This window comes from Alligator sinensis, unplaced genomic scaffold (genome assembly GCF_000455745.1).
Source record: "Alligator sinensis unplaced genomic scaffold, ASM45574v1 scaffold268_1, whole genome shotgun sequence".
NCBI classification, from domain to species: Eukaryota; Metazoa; Chordata; order Crocodylia; family Alligatoridae; genus Alligator; species Alligator sinensis.
Window position 1 is genome coordinate 4,167,986 of NW_005841853.1, and position 25,061 is coordinate 4,193,046.

Genomic DNA, 25,061 nt, shown 5'->3' on the forward strand with positions numbered 1-25,061 from the left:
CCCTTTGGATGCGTGACAAGGTATGGCTGGCCTTGCTGGCTGCGATCTGGCATTGGTGGCTCATGTTCATCTTGGAGTCAATAATGACGCCGAGATCCCTTTCCGCCTCTGTGCTTTCAAGAGGGGAACTCCCCAGCCTGTATGTATGCTGTAGATTCCTTCTCCCAAGGTGCAGCGCCCTGCATTTATCTATGTTGAACCCCATCCTATTCTCATCTGCCCACTTTTGTAGTCTGTCTAAATCTAGGTGCAGCCTCTCTCTCCCTTCAAGTGTGTCCACCTCGCCCCACATTTTAGTGTCATCAGCAAACTTGGACAGCGTGCTTTCCACCCCCTCGTCCAAGTTGCTGATGAAGATGTTAAACAGTGCGGGCCCGAGGACCGAACCCTGGGGTACCCCACTGCTCACATCTCACCAGGTTGAGTACAACCCATCCACCACTACTCTCTGGGTGCGCCCCATCAGCCAATTTTTTACCCATCCAACTGTGCAGGCATCAATGCCGCAGTCACTTAATTTATTGATGAGGATGGGGTGATAGACAGTGTCAAAGGCCTTCTTAAAGTCTAGAAAGACTACATCCATGGCAACACCATCATCCAAGGATTTAGTTACTTGGTCATAAAAGGCAATCAGGTTGGTCTGGCAAGACCTGCTTTTGGTGAAGCCATGCTGATTTCCCCTGAGCATGATCTCCCCTGCTGGCCCCCCACAGATGTGCTCCTTGATGTTCCTCTCCAAGAGCTTCCCAAGCACCGAGGTGAGGCTTACAGGCCTATAATTACTTGGGTCCTCCTTCCTTCCCTTCTTAAAAATAGGGACCACATTAGCCAGTTTCCAATCCCCCGGCACCTGGCCAGATGACCACGAATGCTCATACAGCCGGGCCAAAGGCTCCGCGATGACCCCTGTCAGCTCCCTCAACACCCTTGGGTGGAGGGCATCTGGACCTGCAGATTTAAAAATGTCTAGCCCTTCTAGAAGATCCCTAACTACATCTGCACTGACTGAAGGCTTGATAGAGCTATCCCCAAGATTGTCCCTACCTCTGGTAGGTGGGAGATCCCGGTCCCTGTTCAGGAAAACAGAGGCAAAGAAACTGTTAAAAATATCAGCTTTCTTGTCTGGCGTGGCCACCAGATTACCGTTTGTGTCTTGCAGGGGCGCTACATTGCCTGGTGCCCTCTTCTTGCTCCCAATGTACTTGAAAAAGGACTTTTTGTTGTCCTTAATCCTGAACGCTAGCCTGAGCTCCATCTCTGCCTTGGCCTTCCTAATAGCCCTCCTACACTCCCGGGCTGAGGAGGAGTACTCTAACAGAGCAACAGAGCCAAGTCATATCTGATCTGCAGGCTGCTCTAATAACAACATTTTACAGAAGCAGGACATGGGCTGCTGTGGTTCCCCTGTTTTACCCGTGCTAGGTTTGGGTGCGAGACCTGTGTTGTGTCCGGGTTGGCGGCAGTCTTACACAGAGTTTAGACTATGGTTGTGTAGGATGGTTTGGATAGGGATGATCCTGCCTCAGGCAGGGGGGTGGACTAGATGACATCTGGAGGTCCTTTAGAGCCCAGCTTCTCTATGACACTATAACAGTCCAGCCAGTAGGCCTGTGCGAAGCGGCTAGGATTCACTTCGGATTTGGCCGATTTGGGGGACAGTGATTCGATTCGATGATTCGAATCGCTGTCCTGATTCAATTCGGCCAAATCTGTTTTGGAGATTGGGCAGCAGCCCAGGCCAGGCCCATCCCCCACCCCAGCAATGACTGCACCGCTTGCCCAGGCTCCCGGCACTTGGGGGAAAAAAAGCCGCGGCTTAGCAGGTGCTGCCAGGAGGGTGGCAATCCGTGCTGCTCCCCACTGCCCCACGCTGCATGGGCCCCCAGCCCCCCACGGAAGCCCCACATGGGCCAGCTCCAACCCTTTAAGAAAAAAAAGCCCAGAAAAAACTACCAGACTCACTGCTCCTGCCAGCGGGGGGCAATCCCCACTGCTACCTGTCTTGTGGGGGTCTCTTCAGGAGCCCCCAGAGCCCCAAGACTGCACCAGGAGTGGTAAGTCCCAGGGCTTTTCTTGGCTTTATTTTTCTTAAAGGGCCAGAGCTCTGGCAGGTGGGGCAGCCGTGGGGGGGGCTGTGGGAGTGGGGGTGGCAAGGGAGCTCATGGAGAACCCTCCATACAGTATGGGGCAGTGGGGATCACCCCCGCCCAGCAGCACCCAGTGAGCACTGGGGCTTTTTTTTAAAGCACCAGGAGCTGGGGCAGGCTTGCCGAAGATTCGGAGAGCTTTGAATCAATTTGGACATTTAAATTGGTCCCCTGATTCGATTCAGACTTGAAGATTCGACCACTGTATTGGGCTGAATCTGCTCTGAATCAAATCACCACCTGAAGCTTTGCACAGCCCTACCAGTCAAGACTTCTTGGGCAGTCATTGAATGCAGTGTGGCACATTGCTATGGGTGAGCCAGAAGAAAACTTTTCCGTACTTTAACACTAAGAACTGAGTTGATCAGTATGACAGTGAGTCTCCCCCTAAATTTTAACAGCTGACAAAACACACCGACCTCTCCATGTTCCAGCAGCGAGGAGCAGGACAGCAATCTTGTCTGCTAGCTGCACTTTTAGCATCCTTGCTATACTCCATCAGCAAAATATTTCTACGGAACGGCTTTTAGGAGCCTGTCTCTAAAGCAGCGTGTGCGTTTCCCTCCATCTTCTCATGGTCCTGGAGGATGGGATTGGTAATATCTGTACAAGATATGATACATGACTGTGCTCTCGGTTCCAGGCTGGTGTCATTTCAGCTTGGGTGTGACAGTAGCAAACAAACAAAAAACCCATCAGGATCCAACTCTGTGGTCTACCTGCAACTGGATTTGGGGAAAGTCCAGGAGCCAAGTGGCTGGGCGAGGTGCAGAGACCTCTAATCATTTCTGGAGCATGATTATTCCTCGATAAAATGCAGTCAGGATAATAAGGCCATGCCTGTTCCAGGCACTGCGCATACAGGACAGGACAAGCTCACAGCAGGTAAAACCCAAAAGGATTTCTTAGAAGGGTTAAAATGTCCAAGCCAGATGGCTGATGTCCTCTCTTGTCCCTGTCACTTCTGCAGATGGGAGAGGCTCTGGTTCTTCTGGGGCAATAAGCGGTGGTGCAGCCCGGGCCCTGAAGGGTCTCAGCAGCATCCGCCATATCCCTGCAGAGCTGGGAAAGATGCTGACCCTGCACTGCATGTGCTGCACCCTTGGGTTGGGCCCATCCCTGGAGCCTGGTGCTTTTGCTCCCCCAGGTCAGGAGAGGGGACCGAAGACCTCCTTGCCCAGGATGCAGTTTGCTGAAGCTTGGGTCCAACCCTCATGGAGCCCTTGGCTGCCTCCAGCCTTGTCCCCAGGAATGAGGGCTTTCTGGACTGGGATGCCCCAGCTTTCAGGGCCTTTTGTCTAACTCATGAGTTGCCACCAATGAAGGCAATGGGGAAACTGTGCCAAGTGACATTTCCCAGCTACTGATTTTCACCTGGTGGCCCCGCTGGTGGCAGCTGAGGGCCTCCCAGACCCTGGTGCATTTTCCCTTGCAGGTGGGAGCATTTGAACCTTGTACTACAGATGGGGAACGGAGACCGAGTGAGTAAACAGCTTGGCCTAGAGCACACAGGAAGTCTGTGGGGGAGCCAGGAATAGAACAGAAACACACATTTTTGAATACTTTGAAAGTGTTTTGGATGAGAAACATGTGAGTTTAGCGCTCTCCGAGTCCCCGCTACTGCCAGACCCACCACCCCCTCCCTCCCCAAAGCAACATCCTCTGACTCGTTGAGGAGGTGGCTGTCTGTGAAGGAGCTCTGTGCATGTGTGTCCGGCATCTGCTTGTGGACTCTCCCTATCTGCTAGGCTATGGCTCCTACCTCCTGTTGCATAAGCAGCTGGGTCACTTATGTCATGTGGTTTCCAGCCTGAATAGGTCAATTGGAAGAAGGAAGAATGGCTGTCTTTGCTCTTATTTCTCATGTGGATGGTGGTGTCCCTAGGCAGAAGCAGGGCTCCACTGTGCTTGGCACTGTCCAGACAAAAATGGTCCCTGTCCCAGAAAGCCAACCATCTCATTAAAGGCAAGCCACCATGCATGTGTAGCACCCACAAGGAGAGCACAACAGGAAACACAGACCTAGAGAAACTAGTGCTGGAAAGGACCTCCAGAGGCCACTTGTCCATCTTCCTGCCCCAGGCCAGGATGAACTATGCCTAAACCATCCCTGGCAGATGTCTGTCTAACCTGCTCTTGAAAACCTCTGGTGATAAAGATTCCTCAGCCGCGCTCACCTATCTGCAGAGCTATTTCTAAGCCAGTCATTCCCCAGCTTGCAATTAAGCAATTGCTTGTTCCTCTCTCTGGGTTTGTACTTGTTCTCACTGAATGGCTTCCAACAGCTTTAAGACCATTTCTCCAATTTGTCAAGATCATTTTGAATTCTGAGCCCATCCGCTAAACTGCTTGCAGTCCCTCTCCGTTTGGGATCATCTGGATGGACTCTCTCTTTCATCCTCCAAGATGTTCGTGAAAATATTGACTAGTACAGAACCCAGCACAGCCCCCCATCGAGCACTGCTCGATACATCTTTCCACTTTGAGGGTGAGCCATTCATAATCATTCTTTCAGTACAACTTTCCAGCCACTGGTGCGCTCATCACAGTAGTTTCATGCGGACAAATATTTCCCCAATGTGCGTAAGGAGGCCACGTGAGAAAGTATCAAAAGCCTGACTAAAGTCTAGTTACAGCAAGTTTTCTTTCTCTCCTATTCACAAGGTCTGTTCACCAGTCAAGGAATAAAATGAAGCTGGTTTGACATGGCTCCTTCTTAGTAAATTCATATTGGCTGTTACCTCTGACCATCTTCTGCCTTCTTGACATTGTTTGCTATTAACTTTCCTTCCTTGATGGAAGTTGACCAAATCATTCCTTGGATTTCCTCTTGTCAGCAATCTGCTTACAGAACATTGTCTTGCTTTTATGACCCGTGCTAGTTGAATCTCATTTTGTGCCTCGGCCCCCTGATTTTGTCCTTTCTTGCTCAAGCTACAGCTATACTTTTATATTCATCCTTCAGTATTTTACCCAGTTTTCACTTTTTGTACAATCTCTTCTTGCATTTCAGACCATTGAACAGTTCATGATTTAGCCAAGTTGGTCTTTTCCTTTACTTCCTGTCTCTCATTCATATTATAATAATCCGTGTTTGTGCCGTTAACATTGGCAGCTTTCCTAAACTCCTTTCCCCAATTTGCTTCTCAATTTTCTGAGTCTATTGAAGTGGAAATCCCTTGATTTAATTCTTCCAACTACTTTATTTTTTCCAGCTATTCAGTTGGTCTAATAAAAGATATCGCATCTACCCAAAGAACCTCGCTTGCCTATGTATTTAGGCCAACACGACGCCACCCAAAAACCTTGTTTTTATTCTGCCATTCTCCTTCCTTCCCTTCCTACGAATCAGGAACTCCAGCATCTCAAAATCATTTCCACCCAACTTGTTTTCTACCTTCTTTGCCAATCTTGAAATGTTTCCCTTCTAGTTTCTTTTTTCACCTTCTGTATCAAGAAATTGTCCCTGACACATTCTAAAACCTTGTTTTTTTCTACGGTGTAGCACTTTCCCAAGATGCCTGGGCGAAATCCCCCTTAGCACCAAAGCTCACACATTGACTGATATTTTTTGTTGAGCCAAAAAACCCTCACCCACTCCCCCTTCCCAGTATGGTGGTCTGTAATGGATCCCACCATGACATCACCCTTGTCCTTCTCGCTGTTTATTCTTATCCTGAGACGTTCATCAGGGCTCTCTCCCACTGCATCCAGGACTTCAGAAGAAGGATAGATTTCCTTAATGTACAAGGCAACACCTAGTCTTTTTCTTCCTTTCTTATCCTTCCCGTACAAGCTGTGCCCTTTGCTACCAATACTGCAGTCACACGAATGATCTAGTTGGGGCTGGTCCTGCTTGGAGCAGGGTTGGACTAGATGTGACCCCCTGAGGTCCCTTCCAACCTGAATTTTCTATGATTATCACATCAAGCCTCCATCCTGACAGTTACGTCACAATGTTAATTATATACAAAGGACGTGTCTATGCTGTTTTCCTGAGAGAGCCCAGGAGAGCCACCATGAAGTCCCTCCCTGTCCACCTGTTCATGCTCCGGGCATCAGGCAATACAAAGTGGCCCTAGGTGCACACTAAGTTGCACGCTTGGGGCAGCCTTGGAGTGGCCCGGTGCTGCTCTAAGGTGACCACATTGCCTTACATCCAGGATTTGGGAAGCTGGGAGCAAGGCGGCAGGACTTGCTTCCTGCTGGCACTGCCAGGCTCAGTGCAGACAACCAGTTCCTCTTGTGTATCCCCCATCCTTTTGCATTAATACAAGGACATCCAGGATGTTCAGCTGGTTGAGTGCTGCTCTCCTTCTCAGCCCTCCAGTGAGCCTATTATGGTTGCCCATATTATGTCCATTTCTTAGGCGTTACCTGTGGTTTATACCTCCCCATGGGATTTGTGTCCCCAGCTCCTGTTGAACGCCCTCCTCATTTGGTTTTCAAGCTATGGTCATGTGATTAGACACAAACGTAACGTCACAGATCATATGAGCAATCCCCCACCCACCAGCACCAGCCGCCCACCCACAGGAAGCTTAGAAACATCCCTGTAGATTAGCTTCAATGTTCAATGCTGGTCCTGGATACTGGTGGGCAGGAGCGCTTTTCTTTGTAGGAGGTTTCAGACCCCATGCCCAGTGAAGCAGGGGGACTAGTGCATGGCTTGCTGGGGTCACAGAGGCACATCATCTGCATCGCTTTATTTTCTAGGGTTCACACAGCCTGGTCACAGAGAGCGTAGAGGAATTAGGGCAGCCGTCTGCTCCGGGAGGAGAGTATGGCATCTCCCGATAGCTACGGGGTGGTCCCACCTGAGCAATTCATTTACTTCTCCTGATTGCAAAGACTTCATGCCCTTACCCAGGAGGAAAGATCACTTCTGGGTATTACCGGGGGCATATCTGAGCTTCACAAGGGGAGAAGACGCTGGAGGAGGGTTTCAGGTGGAAGGGGGAGTGGAAGTGGTTATTACTTGGATGGGTGGGGTATTCCAGAGACGATGGAAAGAGAGGAAGGGGATTCACCTGGCAGGAAAGGATGGAGAAGGGGCTGTGAGCTGTGCTGTGGTTTTGACTCACTCATGGGGGAGGAGGTGAGTGGAACAGGCAGAAAGTGTGAGGAGGAGGCTGCTTCAGTAACCCAAAAGGTGGCTGGTGATATCAGCCGTCTCTTGCTGGGGCACAACCCTCCTTGGATGTGCTTGTGTTGAAACTCCTCTGTTGGGTCTCATCTGCTCCATGACTTAGTGCCGGGGTCTGCCAGGAACTTTAGTGGTGATGAAAAATGGCGAAGTTAACAGGTCAGTCCCCCAGTATGTAACTTCTGGAGGAGACAGACATCCAGTGGGGGTTTCTAAGTAATTCCTCTGCCAAAAAGCAGCTCACATAAGCTCAGCCTTGTCAATGCGACTCTCCTCCTGCCTAGCTGGGGAGGCCAGGGAAAGATTAGGGTGCCACTGTGCTGGGAACTGCTCAAGCAATTGCAGGCTTGGTGCTAAAGAGGTTGCAACCTGGATCCTGGGATAAGAGCCAGTAGGTGAGTGACAGAAAAGGAGCGGGTGCTATGGATGGGATAACATGAGCTGGCAAGCTCTGCAGGGATGCTGGTGCCCCTGGGCACTTCCTGGCATGCTGCCCTCTTGTTGTAATGAGGTTGCTGTTACCCCTCCTCTAATCAGGCATGTAAGGTTGGAATGGAAACGCTCGTGGGCCCCAACCGACAGTGCGTGGGCAATGCCCAGTGGTCTGACACTACAGCAAACCATTTATACCGCAAATGCTTTAAAGAAACTGAAATCCCAAATAGAGTAAATCAGTGGGTCCCCACCTTCTTAGACTCCAGGACCCCCTGTTAAGCTCGAGCCCCCCTCAGAAAATGCTAGCTCCTTGTTTTGACTGCAGACTAATCCTGGAGCACTTTTTCTGTTGCTAGGAACTCAGAAAGACCACAACAGGGCAGCATGCGGAAATCTCTGAATTTAGTACGTGAACCATGTTTCCACAGCACCCTGGTTGAGAATCACTGCATTAACTACTGCCCTGAATACCCATTTCAAATATAAGTCTGCAAAAAAAAAAAATTAAGAAAAAGATCATACATAAAGCTGCAATAAATGTCCTTTCAAAAGTCAAGCATGAGGCAGGTCCAAACACTGCTTCCCAATAACTTGTCTCCACCTGGGGACTGACAACTACATTTTTTTAAATAGTTTATTTGCCCCAGAACTGAGCTTCTACCTTTCTGGTGCATAGTTACCTTTTTACTATGGTCACTATATTCACTTCAACTTGATATTCACTGAGCGCGTCTACACGTTCATTAACGAGCGGTGGTTATTGCTCATTTATGTGCCGTAGTTATGGCTTAAATTTAGTACTTGTATAATCAAGTACTATGATCAAGTACTAAATTAATGTGCAGTAATATTGGTGCATGCCTTTTTAGTGATGCTACAGTAGCCTAATAATACTGTGCAGTAGCATATCAACAGTTGTCGTGCTGTGATGTGCTACTGTGCAGTATTATTAGGCTGCTGAGCAGTTATTGTCTCATGTAGATGCGCCCACTGAGGTTCAGATTTGGGTGGCGCTGAGTACTACTTGGATGGGCTCCTATCAGTGGCTCTTCCCTGCCTCTCACTCAAACCCCATTTATACAAGCAGTAATTCCTGTTGCGTTTTGGAAATACACCCAGGCAACCTCACTGATCACATCTTGGCCAATGTGTCCAATTTTTTTCTGCAGTGATATTTCTTCTCTGTGTCAGCCCCCTTCTTTTTTCCCTATCACCACCCTGGCCAGCTCTCACTCCTCCCCCCTGCCCATTATATCTATCAAATTGAAGTGTTCTGCCTTATGTTTAATTGCCTCACCCCGTTCCCTCTCCTCTTATTTTTATCCTTCACACTGTCACATGGGTTGCTGCTTATTCCTCATTCTTCTTCTGCAGTATGTTCATACATTTGTAAATGAGTAGAGGAAATGGCTGGGATGATGTAGTTGGGGCTGGTCCTGCTTGGAGCAGGGGGTTGGACTGGATGTGACCTCCTGAGGTCCCTTCCAGCCCTCCTGTCCTCTGATCCTTTGAAAGAGCTGAAGATCTATGTGAGCAGCAGGCCACAGGCAGCAGCCCAAGACCTAGCTGTAGAGCAGGGCTTCCCAACTTTTTCCTCATCATCACCCCCATTTAAACACTGGACATTTTTTGCGACCCCCCCCCCCACAAAAAGATGCAGATAAGATCAACAAGTCATAAATATGGCATTTGTCATGTTTATGGTCTTTATATTGTTCATTTAAATAATTTACAGTCATTTTAACTGTTGCATGTTTATAAACAGGAAGCCTGCTCACCATAATTGGTCAACACCATTGAGCGTCTTTGCAACCACATTTTTTATCGTTGCAAACTCAAATGGGGGTCACATCCCCAAGGCTGGGAGCCGCTGCTGTCAAGAGAGGAAGTGGGTTAGGTACTGGGCATTGAGAAGTTGAGTTGAGCTGAGCAGCCTGGGAAGTCAAGAGAGAAGCCCGACGGGGCTGGGAACGAGGGGAATGTTGTACAAGGAGGAGGCATGAGCTGCATCTCTGGTGTCATCCATGCCCTATATGTGCCAGTGTCTATTAGAGCCGGTGTATGTGAGCTGGGAAGAGACACTGGTCTGGTCTTAGGGAAAGTGGGTGTGCTGGGTGTTATACATCCCATCCTTTCTGCAGCTCCTTTAACCTTGCTCAGGGCAGGATCGATAACCCAGCTGTATTAAATTTTCCCCACCGCTCTCCTTTCAGCCGTGGCAGGACCCTGTCAAGCTTGGCGGCAGGCCATGCGGTAGCGGGAATCACAGGGAAGCATTCCTCGATTTCTACCTGCAAAGTTGCCTTTCAAGGCTTGTAACCGGGAACAAGAGGGCGCCTGAGTTTTCCCTCACAAGCGGAAACATTTTTGAGCTAGTTCAGAAAAACGTAGCTGTAAAAGCATTTCATAAAGGAAGCACGATAGGTTAAAAGCAGTGCAAGGCTTTCAGCCCTGGTCTTCCCTGGGACGAAAAGATGGGTCTGGGAGCAGAGTCCAGGGTTTAATTTCGAGGGCAGTCGCTGTGAAACAGAGAAACTGTTCCCTTGTGATATAGTCCAGTCAACTGCTCCTCCAGCTCCCCTAGCGTGACCAGCGAGACGGCGTTCTTGTCGTTCTCCGCAATGACCGCCCAGGACCTCCTGTGGTTGTTATCGACCACACAGCAGGCGGCAGACCAGATGTGGCTGGGCTTGTTGACTCGGCCTTTAGCTATATAATTGTTGCCGGGAACCACTCCCACGACGACATAGGTTTCGGCACAGTCTGCAGTCCTGGTGGCCATGATTGATTGCTCATAGTTGTTCCATTGCCCACCGTTGAGTTTCTCATACTGCGGCACGATGTTGGTCAGGGTGAAGGTCGAGGCCTTGCTGTCAGGGTTGGGTTGGTGCCCATTGGGGTTCAAATGGCCCCGGTTGTAATTAGTAAGGTTCTTGTAATCTTGGAGAACGGCCTGGCTTTTTTTAATCTCGTTTTGGCTGACATTGAGCATAGTCATGAGGGTCCATTCTGTTTTCATTTCTTTCGGGTAACTCGACCCCATCAGCTAGGAAGTAGAAAAGAAATCAAAGTCAGGCACATGTGTAGGAGAAATGGAGCAGATGACCCGAGAAATCTGCCTTCTTTTGTGGGCAATTCATTCAACGAAAAAAATACCGACATGAAGGGGATTTAGAGACGACTATTCCCACCTCAGTGCTCCAAAGAGAGAGGAGAACCCCTACTGGGCATGCAAAAATGCCCCTGTGGGAAAGCAAGTCCTTAACAACCATGAATTTGGCAGCAGGCCCAACCCTGTGCCGATGAGCCAGAATCATTAGAGTTAATATATAATTCCAGCTGCCTATGGAGAGCGGGTTGGTACCGAAGCTCGTTCCACTGTTTGTCCAATCCATCAGTTGCTCGAATCCCAATAATAGTAAATGATACAGATATCGTACAAGTGAGATACTTTGCAGGGAGTTCGGTGCCTCCCTGTGACGTTGTGAACGAAGCAGGGGTACATGCAGCTGCAGCAAACAGCTTTACGGGACCACTGAGGTGCTCAAGCTATCAAAGCAGCAGCTTTCATTTGAAAAAGCGCTGCTTCTCTGATCGGCTCTGTGGGCCCACCAATGTGCTCCAGCTGAGCAGAGCAATGGTGCTCTCTGAAGGAAAAGCCACAGCCAACAGCTCGGTGGCCCATCCTTGTTTTATTGACCCATTGAGAATGAAGCGGGTTGCAGACCATCCAGGCACGAATGATCCGGGTTCTGCTGCAGTCTGTGCAACTGTAGCACCTTTCCTTTGAGGGTCCCAAAGCACTTTACCAGGATAAAGCAGCTCTCACAGCAGTCTGTCCAGAGGAGCAAACATGCTGTGACTCAGGGTATGTCATCCCTGTCCTTCTGGGGGGTGGGATGCTTGCAGTCACACCCCACTTACCTGCTCCCACTTGCATACATTAACCCCAGGCCAGTGGTGATGAAGCCACCCTAGGGACACCCCCTCCAGCCTCAAAAGCAGCTGCAAGGGGGTGTCCCAAGCGTCACCTCACTACCAGAGTTTCATGTGTGCTGTGGTAGGTTGGGCACATGCAAGAATGTCTATTTTTGAGACCGCTGGTGCAGGGACATGGTGCAGACACACCCTTAGCTGCACAGCAAGTCAATGGAGAAGTGAGGATGGGAACTAGCCCTTTGAGCTCCCACTGTTCTGCTGTAAGTGTGCATCCCTGCTATTGGGATCCCTGCCACAGCTATGGGGCAGATCCTCCCATCAGATCCCCCCTGCTATTGGGATCCCTGCTGTTGGGATCCTACATTACAGTCCCACTTGTGTGTGTCCATGTGTGTGTGGGGAGGGGGCAAAGGGTTGGGGGGCAGGCATGTAAGTGGATTTATTGTAACCTTCAGTTCTGGCGTGTTCAGGAGTGTGCCCATTTGTACGCTAGCAAAGATGGGAACCTACCTGGGGCTCTACCATCCACGTGTTAGGTCTCTTCCCATCACCAGGCTGGTAGAGATAAGCAGAGTAGATTGGGATACGCTGGTTCCTGTCATATAGGGTGGCATAGTGGTACTGGTTCTTGTACCGCTGGCAAATCCTGGCCGCGCTGTCCGTTTCAAGGGCATCACCTGGGGGCGTTTTGCCGAAGAAAAACTCAGGACACGTGTTTTCGAAAGACGTCACCACCTCGGTGCTTCCCAGCCGGAGGCAGCACAGACAGACCTGGAGCAGGACCAGTACCAGCAGCATCCTGGGAAGTAGGTAGGTGCTGCCCTACCTGGAGGACAAATATACGGTGACTTCATATTCAACATGGAGCCTGGTTACAGCCTGGGTCTCCAGGGGAGCAGAGGGTGTAGAGGGTGCACCCAGAGGGTCAGGGCCAAGGCACAGCCACTTGATGTGTTAAGCACGTTCCCTTAAAGAGGGGACATGGATATGGGAGTTGGTGCTTCCCCTTGTGCACACAGGGAAGGAGGTGAGGAGGGAGCCAGCGCCAACCCTTGTTCCTGACCGAGTCGCTGTATGAGGAGTCACGAGGAGGGGGTGAGGCGGCTGATTTCTATATAAGTGCTGGCCCACTGATCCCATCTGGTTGGGCAGAGAGCCACTCTCCTGACTGTTTCTGTGGATAAAATCCCTTCCTTCCAAGGGAAGGATTATTCTTATTCTTATTCATATTTCTGGCATTACTGTAGCACCGGGAGGGACTAGTCATGCCTATGGACCCCATTGTACCAGATGCTGTAGAAACACTGGCCAAAGAAAGTTGGTCTCTGCCCAGAGGGCTCACAATAGAAAATAAGAGGCAGCAGATAGATGCAGGAAGACAGAGGGGCACAACGAAACCATGAGACAGTATTAGTCAGTGCAATGGGCAGCAGCTTAATTGCTGTCAAGATTTTGGAGGCATCGTAGCCATTATCAAGGAGGGGGTTAGAGGATAAAGAGGCAGTTTTGTGGCTGTTTCTGGGCATCTCCTCTCAAGACTGCAGGTGGGCTCAGCAGTCCTAAATATACAGAGTTTAGGGCATGATTTCCCCAAGGTTTTTTCATCTGAGAGGAGGATTAGACCCAGCCATTCACATTAGGAGCACTGCAGACCTCCTGACTACTAATGACCCACCTGCCTGCCCTAAGCAGCTAGCAGGATCACTGTTTGGAGAAAGCCCGCCACAAAATCCCCAAAACAGCACCCACACCTCCTAGATGGCCTATCTGCTGCCAGATGTATCCCGAGATGCAAGAGAAACTTTGGCTCTTCATTTCTTTTAGTTTCCCTAAGATCAGCTAACTCTTAGTTGTCAAGGGAAAGCAAGTTGAAATAACTTGTCGTTACAGCCTGTATAGTCAACACCTGTTTCATAAATTGCCATAACAGCAAGCTTTGTACACCACAATAAAAAGCTGTCCCCATCCAACAGTACTGAGATAGCACCTGCTGAGTGTAGCTGATATAGCAGCTATACTATGCCCAGGTTCAATCTAACTGGGAATTTAAGACATAATCCAAAACCCATTGTTATTCCATGAATTTGAATGGTCTTGGCATGCACTGCATTGGGATGGATTAAGAGTCCTGGAAGTACATAATGTTTTTAGGTACCTCTTCCCAGTATCAGAGTTTCTCATGCTGAGCCAGTTTCTTGGCTTCTGACTTGTCTCCCATTTGGGCCTTGAGATCTAGAATTTTTAAAGTTATAAATAACACAATTTTTGAAATATAAAGAAACCAACTTACTAGAAAAAAACAGCTGCACCCAAATCTGCTAGTTTGCACAAGTCTGTTCAGGCTCCCAAAGCTATAGCAGAGTGTTCAAATTTGCAGTCCCAGCAAGGCCGGCCGTAACCCTGAGGCTGTTTATATATGTTCCTGGAGAAGGAAGGATTGTGCGTCATTAAATTTTATCCAATTTCTCGGGTGGTATTTGGAGTGCAGTTCTCCAGGGGCAGAGCTGGGTCCAGTCTCACAATTTTACTATTCAATACATCATTCACAAGGTCAGTGATAGCACTGCTCCCTGTAAGCTCCCTCAAAGTTTTTATAAGATAATAGTAAATTTCCTTTGCAGGTTTTGTGGGAATTATCCAGGTGACTTGGCAGCTGGTATTTAAATATGTATTATGCGAGAGCTTTTCTATCATCAATAGCAACCCTGAACCATAACCTGTTTTCCAAGGTCATGGGACAAACTCCAGATCTGCACAATGGAGCAAAACAAAACCTCAAATCTACATGGTTTAGGATCTGGGGGGACTCCGAATCTACATCTGGATTTGATTTTTTTCTGAATGTTAAGTGTGTTTGGACCCGGTAACTTGATTTGGGATAGTTCAGTGTAGAGGTAGGTTTGAGCTTTGAACTCAAATGCAAATCTGGAGCTATATTTTGGGTTTTGTGTAGCACTTTGTCCTTGGTCTGTATCTACCTGATAGAATAATAACTCAGTAGACCATCTATGAAATAACGTAACATTAATATCATCTCTGCCCATACAGGATTGTAATCTTCTCAGAAGAAATCTGATATCAGGGTCTTTGCAGGAAGGTTCTTAAAGGGGATGATGCTACTATTTTAGGGGCTAGGACAAGTGTGGCAAGCTTCATAGCAAGTAGACATAAAGATCCTTATTGGAAGGTAAGAGTATACACATACAAATAATTTCCTTGCACTAAATACTGCATCTTTCTCCAAACTTCAACTTTTGAAAACTTCAAAAGACGTAGCTAGTCATTTTGTGACATAGCTTGCAGAACGCAGCGATGATGTCAAAGGATGTGTGTTACATAATGTGTGAAGCCACCAGGGATACCATATATCAAGAACACGTTCTGGTCTAATGCTCACCAGGGTCTTATGCAGCCTCCCTACAGCATGAGAATAGCTAGGCTCATTATTTTCAGTTATCTCCAACTTTGCCTTTTTGCTTTCTGAGCAGATAGGTATAGGCCTCTCTGGAGTATTGATGAATATATATACTGCTCACACAAAGGCTTTGCGAAAGCATTGGCTGGAGTAGGCTTGACCAGCAAACCTGACTGATGTATGAACTCCTTATGTAAGCCACATGGGGTAAGACACGGGCCAGATGTACACTCCTGTCATGAGATGGGAGGAGGGGATAGCTGTACAAAGTGCTGCATGGTCGACTACCGGGAGGATAAAGCTGGAATGGGAACACCCATGTCAGGATGTGGAACAAGCCCATCATACAGGATGGCTCAAGATATTCAAGATACTACTGGAATGTAATATGTAATTTGTTTTGACCACTGTATAAATGGAGAATTAGAAATAAAGGGAATTTTGTACTGGCCTAGAGGAGCCATGGTGTTGCCTTGTCACATCAGATCACAATTGTGTTAGGGCCATGACTTGTAGACAATAAACTTGGCCGAGCCTTTGCCCCTGGACTGAGCCTGTGGTCATTTTTTAAAACAAGATTGATGTCAGGATCGCCGTCTGTGACTTTTTAGAGCACCACAGCCCTTGGGTCTTCAACACCGACAACACGATAACTCCCAATGAGGACAGCGATGGAGGCAACAGGGGCCTCCATCTGTGGGTGATAAACATGCCCGTGAAAGGGAATGAAAGTTGACATGGTGCATTTGGCCAACAGTATGACCATATACGCCTACAGAAAGCAGGAAGAGATAGGACCCATACCCCCATCACAGTCCCTAAGGGCTTTCTTCAGGACCTGCTGGTAGATACAGTGCTAAACACTATGCAGCAACTAAATGAGTGACACTGGTGAAATCGGAGTAGCAGATTTCAAACCGCTTTCGCAGGAGCTGCCTTGTTGTGTTGAAAGATGGCTCAGGGAAGATAAACATTGCTTGCTTGCTTTTTTTGTGTAACATCGTTGGGAAATTTCTGGGTTAGCTAACAGCTGGTCTGGAGAGATAAACTATTTATTTTGTATATCTTCATGACATTTATGCAATCGTTCAGAAAAGATCTTATTGCCATTCTGTGGGAAGTCTCTCTGCCAGGAGCAGACTAGGATGACCAGCATTTTATCACCTGCATTTCACAAAGCTCCAATAACTTGGTTTTACAATAAACCAAAGAGTACAATAGCTTGAGAACATGCAAAGAGCCAAGAGAAGGAAAAGTCCCTATCTAAGAATCATGTATCGGGAATCACTGTTTGTGTACCCTCTATCACCACTGGTTTTTATGGTTATCAATATCTGAATTGTAATGCCTGATCCTACACGGGACATAGATTTATTTAGCTGCAGTTCCAAGCAATGGAATTAATAATTCAGTGATTTAATCAACAAACCTTGGTGGCACTCACTAGCTGTTTGAGGTGCTACTTTCCAGGCCAACCGGGTAGTCCCAGGGCTCAGACAACTGCTTGCCCTTAGCTGCAGCTCATTTGTATCATTAAAGCCTGCAAATTTTCCAGTTCCTGGATGAGTGGCTCCAAGAGCTCCATTTTACAATAGGGCCCTTCCTGCCCTCCAGAAGAGGTGAACCCTCTTCCAGTCCTGGGGTCTGAGGCTGATCAGGAATATAGCTAACCCTATGACTTAGAATCATAAAATCATAGAAAATGAGGGTGGGAAGGGACCTCAGGAGGTCACATCTAGTCCAACCCCCTGCTCAAAGAAGGACCAGCCCCAACTACATCATCCCAGCCAGGGCTTTGTCTAGCCAGGTTTTGAAAACCCCCAAGGATGGAGTTTCCACCACCTCTCTGAGCAACTTGATCTAGTGCTTTACTACTTTCCTAGTGAGAAGATTCTTCCTTATGTCTAACCTAAACTTCCCTTGCTGCAACTTGAGCCCATTGCTCCTTGCCCTGTCTTCATAGGGGTCGCCCAAGACATTTGAGAGTGTCAGTCTGTCTGCCACAGCACAAGTTCACACTGTGAAGTAGGGCTTCACAGTAGGGCTGTGCGAAGCTTCGTCGGCTGTTTCATTTCGACACCGTTTCAACTCACTTCAAGCTCAAAACATCGACATCGAAATGAAACGAAGGGCTTCGAAACAGCTTTGAAACAAAACGAGGCCAGTTAAAAGATTTTGAAAGTTTTGAATCGTTTCAGATTTTGAAGCACCCAGCCAGGTAGTGGGAGACGGGGGAGATCCAGGGCTGTGCTCTGAGCGGCTCCGCAGCCCCATGTGGCGCAGCCCTGGGGAACTGAGCCCGGTGGGGGGAAGCGCCTCCCGCTACCGGGCTCAGCTCCATGGAGGCACTGGATGCAGGCTGCACCCAGTGCCAGTCTCCCGCCTGCACCCCCGGGAAGGCTGCAGGGCTCTGCCGGACTCCTCCTGGGGGTGCGGGCTCGGATCTGCCAGCAGATGACAGGAGGTTGCTGCTGCCACGTAGGACTGGTGACAGGCACAGCCCATACCCAGAGCCAGGAAGATTGATGCTGCCGCTGGGCCCAGATGGCAGGAGCAGCCTCCTGTGATCTGGCAGGCAGATCGGGGCCTGCACCCCTGGGAGGAATCCGGCAGAGCCCCCACAGCCCTCCCGGGGGTGCGGGTGGGCCCCCAGTCTGCCTACTGGGTGACAGGAGGCTGGATCTGCATCCTGGGGCTAGCAGCAGCAGCAATCTTCCCAGTGTTGGGTACCGGCTGTGCCCACCACCGGTCTCCCACGGTAGCAGCAGCCTCCTGTCATCTGGTAGGCAGATTGAGGGCTCACAGCTCCAGGATGAGTCTGGCACAGCTCCCACAGCCCTCCCAGGGGTGTGGGTGAGCCCCCAATCTGCCTGCCGGATGACAGGAGGCTGGTGCTGCCAGCTGGGACCGGCACCAGGTGCAGCCAGCGCCAGGAAGATTGGTGCTGCTGCTGGCCCCAGCAGCAGCACCAGCCTCCTACCATCTAGCAGGCAGATTGGGGGCTCCCCTACACCCCTGGGAGGGCTTTGGGGGCTCTGCTAGGCTCTTCTGGGGGGTGCAGGCCCCCGATCTGCCTGCCAGACCACAGGACGCTGTTCCTGCTCCCCGGCCCCTGCTTGTCAACAGTTTAAGATGCATTTTTCCAGAAACCTCTGTACCTATCTCCTTGACACTTGGCAGGCTTCATGCCCTCAGAAGGGGTTACCATCCCTGCAAGTTTCATCCAAATCAGGCAAGAAATGACAAAGTTATAGGCTGTTTTGTGCTTCCCCATTATAGCCTATGGGCGAAACGGTGAAATGGCGAAACCGTTTTGACGAAACAGAACGGAACAGTGATTTCAAAACAAAACGAAACTCAAAATGAAACACTGCTCCGTCAAAATGTCGACATGGAAGTCGAAGCAGAACAGTGCCTTTTCGCAGAGCCCTAGTTCACAGGTCTTTTCCAGGCTTTGCCACATCTAACAATCTTTCCCACATTCCCCGGTTCTTTAATCAGTTTTACTCTTATGTGTCTTTCTCAACCCCCATCCTTTGGGATTCTGTTCTCTGTACTTTTTTTCATCTTGTATATGTTTCCTACAGAACACAAAACTATAGCTACTGCAGGATATAATGGTCATATACACTACTTTTCCCCTAAAGGGTGGGTGGATCCCGGTAAAAATGACTTGCTCCTCATGTATTGTATTCACTTTTATAGCCAACAAAATGCTTTACAGAATACAAATAATGGGATCAAAAATAAGGGTGAGAGCATGTACCGTGGTCTGAAGGGCCTCCGATAAGGTTGTTGAACTACTGCCCAGTTCTGTCACCAACACTGTTTTAGCAGCACTGTTGCAATACCCAAACAGTCATGAATCAGAAGTGGCTGGGAGGAAGGAGGAATAATAACTAATAGAAGATCTTTTTGACCATTTGCAGATTTGTTCGTGCCTACCCAGCTGGAAAATTGCTGTTACACTGTTCCACAGCATTCATTACATAAAGATAAATATTTAATTTATCGATTTTCTTTCCAACTTCCAGGGTTATGTGGCGGCTATCCCAGTTACAACAAGAAAACAACTGTACATTTGCATGCACATCTCTCCCTATTTAAATGCCCACAATTCCCATAATTATAAACAGATGCGATGAACACAAGGAAAGTCAGAGGTGTGACTTTAATTATACTTGACTATAATTTGCTCTGCACACCACTACGCCAATGGTGAACCACTGGAGGAGAATATGGTAATACCATGTTCACAGTCCCAGACCACCAGGAGGATTTGTTGTTTCGGCCCAAATCCTTCAGGCCTTCAGTTTGTTAACAAAGCCCCTCTCTCGCTCACTCACATGCCTGGATCCTATGCAGCTCTGCCTTCAGTTGTTTGGGGGGTTTTTAACTGGTAGGAATTAAAATGATTCACTGGTAGACTAAGCAGCATTATAGTTAAGCACTCAGGGTGGCATTTCTTTTGCAGCCTTCAGCCATTTGGTGGCAATTTCTAAGACTGCTTTCTTTGCTTTTTAAATCAAATAAGTTCCTTCCAACTCCGGGGATAGCGGGGCTAACGAAAACCAAAAGGAGGTCCGGACTATAGGGTTCTCTCCTAAAAACATTGGCTCTGCATATTCCTACTTGAGGGATTGACACCTCCTGGCTTGAAGCAATGGGTGACTTGTTACCCAACAGCACTGCATCCTCCCAGTCTGAAAGCTCAGAGGCCCTTGGAGGACAAGAAAAGTTTTTTACCGGTCTCTACAGATCTTTGAGAACTACCCCAGGACAGTCACGCTTGCAAACACCCTCGCTACTAAATCAGCTGCAAATAGAAATATGCAAAGGCTGCTCAAAGAAAAAATATTACTGCTTTTTTTGGATGTCCATGTTTATGATTGCTATAGCAATTTCTCTGCTTATAACACAGATTCATAGAAAACATGGGCACCTGGTGCCTCCTGAGTCTGGGAGGGCACCAGATCGCCGGCCCGGGGGGGGGGGGGGGGGCGGGTCTGGTTTTGGGGCTGAGGGTTCCCGGGGGGACACTGGTGGTGCTGATGCTTCCAGGGGGTACACTGCTGATCTCAGGGGGTGCACGTGCACCGGTGTGCACCCCCTGTGCATTGTCAAAGATAGAAAATTAGGGTTGGAAGGGACCTCTGGAGGTCACATCTAGCCCAACTAGTTCATAGATTCATAGATGTTAGGGTCGGAAGGCACCTCAATAGATCATCAAGTCCAACCCCCAAAGTAGTTCATTCAGGCAGGGATGATATACCATTTTATTCTGGGTACAGAACAACAATACTAGCAAATGAATGTGCAATATTGAATCATTTTTGTTTGCCAGGAATATTTTTTAAATGTCATGGATGTCAAACAGCCTTCTCATTTATTCATAGGCCTACTTTTCCTCATAGGCATTTTCGCTTTATAAACTGCAGAGGCTGTATGTTCACGTTGTGTTGCCTCTCCTATTCATGCTGCATCTTTCTAACTACCTCCCTCCTGCTCCTTGAGGAGTCTATTTTACAGCTGTCTGGACTCCAGCTAAGTTTCTTCATTATACAGGGATTGTTTGGTTGTTCCCGATCAACAACAATTATGAGCCTGCTGACTTCAGTGGAGCGTGCAACAGCTCTGTTGCTAGCTGGGCTAGACTGTAGTTGCTTATCTATAAACAGTAAAAAAGGCAGATTAGTAAGAAGATAAATGTTATTACATGTTATTGCACTGGGCTTGATCTCCAGTTTCCCCTGGACAAAGCCGGTGCAGAGTTATTCTGTTTTCATAGGCAGATATCACTGCCTACAGGCCGCATCAAGTTATTAATGGGATAAAGAGTCTAATTAACTTCTATGCTGCTTCCAAGTGAATTGCTCAGATGAGCTGCTATTCAAATGTTTATCTGGCAGGTCTCCGTGGTATTTAGCATGGAGACTGGTGGCCTGAATCTCATCGCTGATATTATTCCATATTACTTGCAGGTACAGCCAACATCATTCTGATTGTGTTAATGGATTTCATTTGAAAGAGGTGCACTGGGCATTTCTTATCATGAACAGGACCTCCATTTCTGGCTGTTTCACTTCTCCTTCTGCTCCCACTTTGCCGAACAGTCAGGGCAGAACCCGTCTCGGGGGACACACACTTGCTCTTTCAGTTCTTGCCTCCGCTCCGTCCCTCTTTGCACCCATAAGTTGGCCGTTTGAAGGACACATCTCTGCTCCTCTCCTGCCGCTGCCGTTCTCACCTTTCTGCCCTTGCCTGATCCCCATCTACTACCCAAGCAGTCAAACGGGTTCAGCTTCCTCCAAGCCATGAACTGGAAAAGGCACTTTCTGGGTTTTAACTCTTGTTTTTTCTTTCTCTTTCTTGCTGTCCTTCCCGTAGCGCTCTCAATCATTTTGGCATAAGCTCAGCTTTATTTTTAAAAGCCATGCAACCCCTATAGAAACCTTGCACTGCTTTGCTCCTTCTTTTTTTTCTAAATAAAAAAGATAGATGATCCCAGGAGTGAGCATTACAATTTGTAGCCTGCTCAAACGCATCTCAGTTCTGCACTGCCAGGGTTTTTGACCCCATCAACTAGATCAGGATCTCCATTATCTAGGCTAATGGATGCTGGCTGCTTGCCTCCTAGCTGACTTACCTATTTTCTGGCTATTTGAAGATTTTTAAGATCAAACCAGCACAGCTCAACTACTGTATTCACCACAACCCAACCAATAAAATTAAACATACCTTCTCGATCTGTGCTCTGTTGCAGGCTGCAGCTTATTCATGCAAACAAGTGCTTTGAATACCTTGACACACTCCCTCTTATAGCTAACTTCTTCACGATGCGTAATTCTATAGCATGAACTAATTTACATGTGTGCACATTGAAAGGAGAAGTGCTTCCCATAGCACACAATGCCAGGCATAGTTACTGGAAAACCATGCAGTATTTTGAAAAAAAAGGAATCATAAAAATGCAATGCGTAGGGTTCTTGTTTCCCCAGCACTGAATCACGACTGGATCGTTCTCGAAAAAGGTGCCTAGATTCAAGATCTGGGCGCTTGGCTCTTTGCACAGCCTTGTGGAAATTTGGTTAATTCCTTATCGCAGCCACAGAAAAGCCCACGGGTATAAAATGTGCAAGCTATGCGGGGAAGTCAATCATATCATTCGCCCACAATGCTCACATGCCTTCTGCACAGAGAACGTCCCAAGAAATCTTGCAGTGCCTGCAAAGCTCTGCATTCAAATGAGTCAGGGGTCTCTCCAGAGACATGGCATCTCTCTCTGTAGGAACAGGGGGCTGGACAGGGCGTCTCAAACCTCTGAGCCCAGTCTGCTATCACTAAAAGTGACTGGTTATATCAAGTGTCCACACCAGCCCCTCACACATGCCACAGACCACACACCAGACACCCCACAGCAATCCAGGCAAAAAAGCAAGAGAGACAAGGGCCCTGTCACTGCAGTGGCAGAGAAGCTGTTATGTGGATCAATGCCCACATGGTCCCAGGAAGAGGACTGTGCCTCTTGCTGTAGACCGGGCTGATCATCACTGCAAGCACGGCAGGACAGCTTGAAGGAGGGGTTGTGACTCAGAGATGCACAACGCCTGCCCTTGTCCTGGCTGTGCTCCAGAAGGAAATCAGCTCATCCTGGCCTCATCAAAGCAGCATTGTCTGCGTCAGGCGTGGCACCGAGTGTCCCTCTCACTCCTCTTCCTCTTTGTCCACCTGTATCCCGTGAAACCGCCTCCTCTCTGCAGGTGGCAAGCAGGGTACACGGGGGCTATGGGGAAGTCTTGCACACCTTTCCCTCCCCACAGCATGTGACATCCAGGACCTCGCTTCAGGTTCACAGAGGGATCAGCAGCACTGGCTGGTTACCTAGCTCATGAACGGCACCAGCCAAAGAGTGTCTCATTTGGCCTTGTTTCACAGGAATGCACCAGTGCCTCCAGGACACTGCCTCCCTCCACCCATGGCATGGTCTTCTTTATGCAGTATACATAGATAGACCTATGCTCCTCCTTAAAAAAATATCAGACCCATCTGATCAGAAACCACATGCACTGAGGAGACCCAGACACTCAACCTCTGAAAGATACCTCGGACAACAAGGGATATACAGAAGGGGAGGGAAAGCCAGTCGTGGAGGCTGAAGTCCCTGAGTCAGTGCGAATTTTCCATTCCTGTTGCCTAGACAGTGTCACATCATGGTCAGCAGATCCAGTCCCAAGGGTATCAGCTGATGTGCCGAGAAGAAGCAGCAGGCATTGCCTTAGTTGGCCCTGGTCTGCGCTACTCACAGAATTAAATACATAAGTAAAAATCCCGGTGCTGTTGGTACAGTATGGGGGGAGTCTCGGAGAATGAGGCACCAAAGTCTTCCACTCTAAATAGGCAAGGCAGACAAGAGCTGAGAGAAAAGAAGTGCAGACTGAAGCACAGGCAGCAAGTGACCTGCTCAGACCCAAAGGTGAAATATTTGCTGCCTCCCTCACATACAGGATTTTGGTCCTGGTGTGTCCTCCTTGTGCTTTGTGTCTGCCCTGCCCTGCCCCTGGCTGCTGGCAGGTGAGGCCACCTGAGGCATCCCCATCAGTCGCCGTTTCGGTTCATCCTCTCCTCATCCTGTGGCAATGCACCAAAATCACGGCCAGGGCTGGAATGCAGCATTTCACTAAAAGTCTCCGCCCGTATGAAAAAAAGGAACGACTTTTGCAACAAAGCCTGGGTTTATTTTTTAGGAAAGGGGGCTAAAGATCATCATTAGCACCTTCCGTCTCAACTTGCAATCTACCTGTCATCGAGTGCAGATAATGGCTCAGGGGGATGCTTGGTCTTTACCTGGGAATGAAGCCCCAGCTGTAAAGCTGAGCTAGCCTAATGGAGCAACCCCATGCAGACTGCAATAGCCTGCTCCTGAGATGACATAAGGATGGATGTATTCTCCTGAACAACTGCAGATGATAGGAAACGTCTTTGATAGCCAGTGTTACCAGGACACTTACTAGCAGGTAGGGATCCACACTACGAACAGCGGGGGAAAAGAAGACACACCCTCTCTGCATTTTATATGTCTGTTTTAGCTGAGCTAAATCTTACCAGTTAACTGTTATGAAGACCTCAGCTTCCTTTGAGGCAGAGTATGAGGCTCCTTTGTCTTCAGGACGATGGAGGTTTTGACCTGAGAGCCGAAGCCTCGCAGCCTGTATTTACTCCCTATCTGCTCCCCTAACAGCTCTCCCACCCATTGAGCAAAAGGGGTAATAGAAAGAGTTGCCATGCTGCTTACCATTGTCCTGTCACCATGCTCCGCCATCCAAGGGTGAAAGCGGCATGGGGCGCCCGGCATCTGTGCAGTCAGATGGGCTGTGAGGTCCCCTCTGATCTTCTCGTTCTGTGAATGGGATCAGGGAGACGGTAGCACCAGCGGCTGCTAAGGGAAGACAGACCCTGCTAGCAGATGGCATTGCCAGCACCACCACAGAGCCACTGCTGTGATCCTGAAGCCAAGAGCAAGCTCCCTCAGAGATGCCTGTGAGAAGTGGAATATCAGTCACTTCCTCCCCTCTCCTCCGAGAGCGAGATGGGAGCATCGCTCACTGCTCTGTGATGACGGCATAATCCCACATTACGCTGAACTGCAGCAGAGCTCATGGGCAAATGTCTGAGAAACCCTAAGATCTGTCGTAGGTCCCTCTCATTGGCTTCATGGGCCATTGCAAAACTGTCCTGGGAAATCAATGCTGTTATTGGGGCTAAAATCTGGTCATTTCCTTATCTTTCCTCTTGTTTCGCCCAGTTACACACCCATGACCCCTCCCAGCAATTCACTTCCCTCTTTGTGGTTTAGGTGTGTTACATAATAGCAGGGAATTATGCTTTGTAACGCATGCATTAAAATCCTGGCTGCAACAAGTCCCTTGAGGGAAGTTCCCTGATTTACACTGGGAACCTGACTGCTGCACAGGAATGA

At 48.6% G+C, this 25,061-nt stretch overlaps 1 protein-coding gene across 1 annotated transcript; it reads right to left on the reverse strand.

Moving 5' to 3' along the window:
* Positions 1–9,425: 9,425 nt before the first annotated feature.
* LOC102370117 (endonuclease domain-containing 1 protein-like) lies at positions 9,426–24,755 on the reverse strand. Its single transcript, XM_006016335.2, has 4 exons — positions 24,378–24,755; positions 13,961–14,092; positions 12,181–12,496; positions 9,426–10,777 (listed from the first exon to the last, which is right to left on the reverse strand). Exons 3-4 carry the CDS (start codon positions 12,466–12,468, stop codon positions 10,232–10,234), a joined length of 834 nt encoding a protein of 277 aa, XP_006016397.1. The 5' UTR covers positions 12,469–12,496; positions 13,961–14,092; positions 24,378–24,755; the 3' UTR covers positions 9,426–10,231.
* Positions 24,756–25,061: the final 306 nt, after the last annotated feature.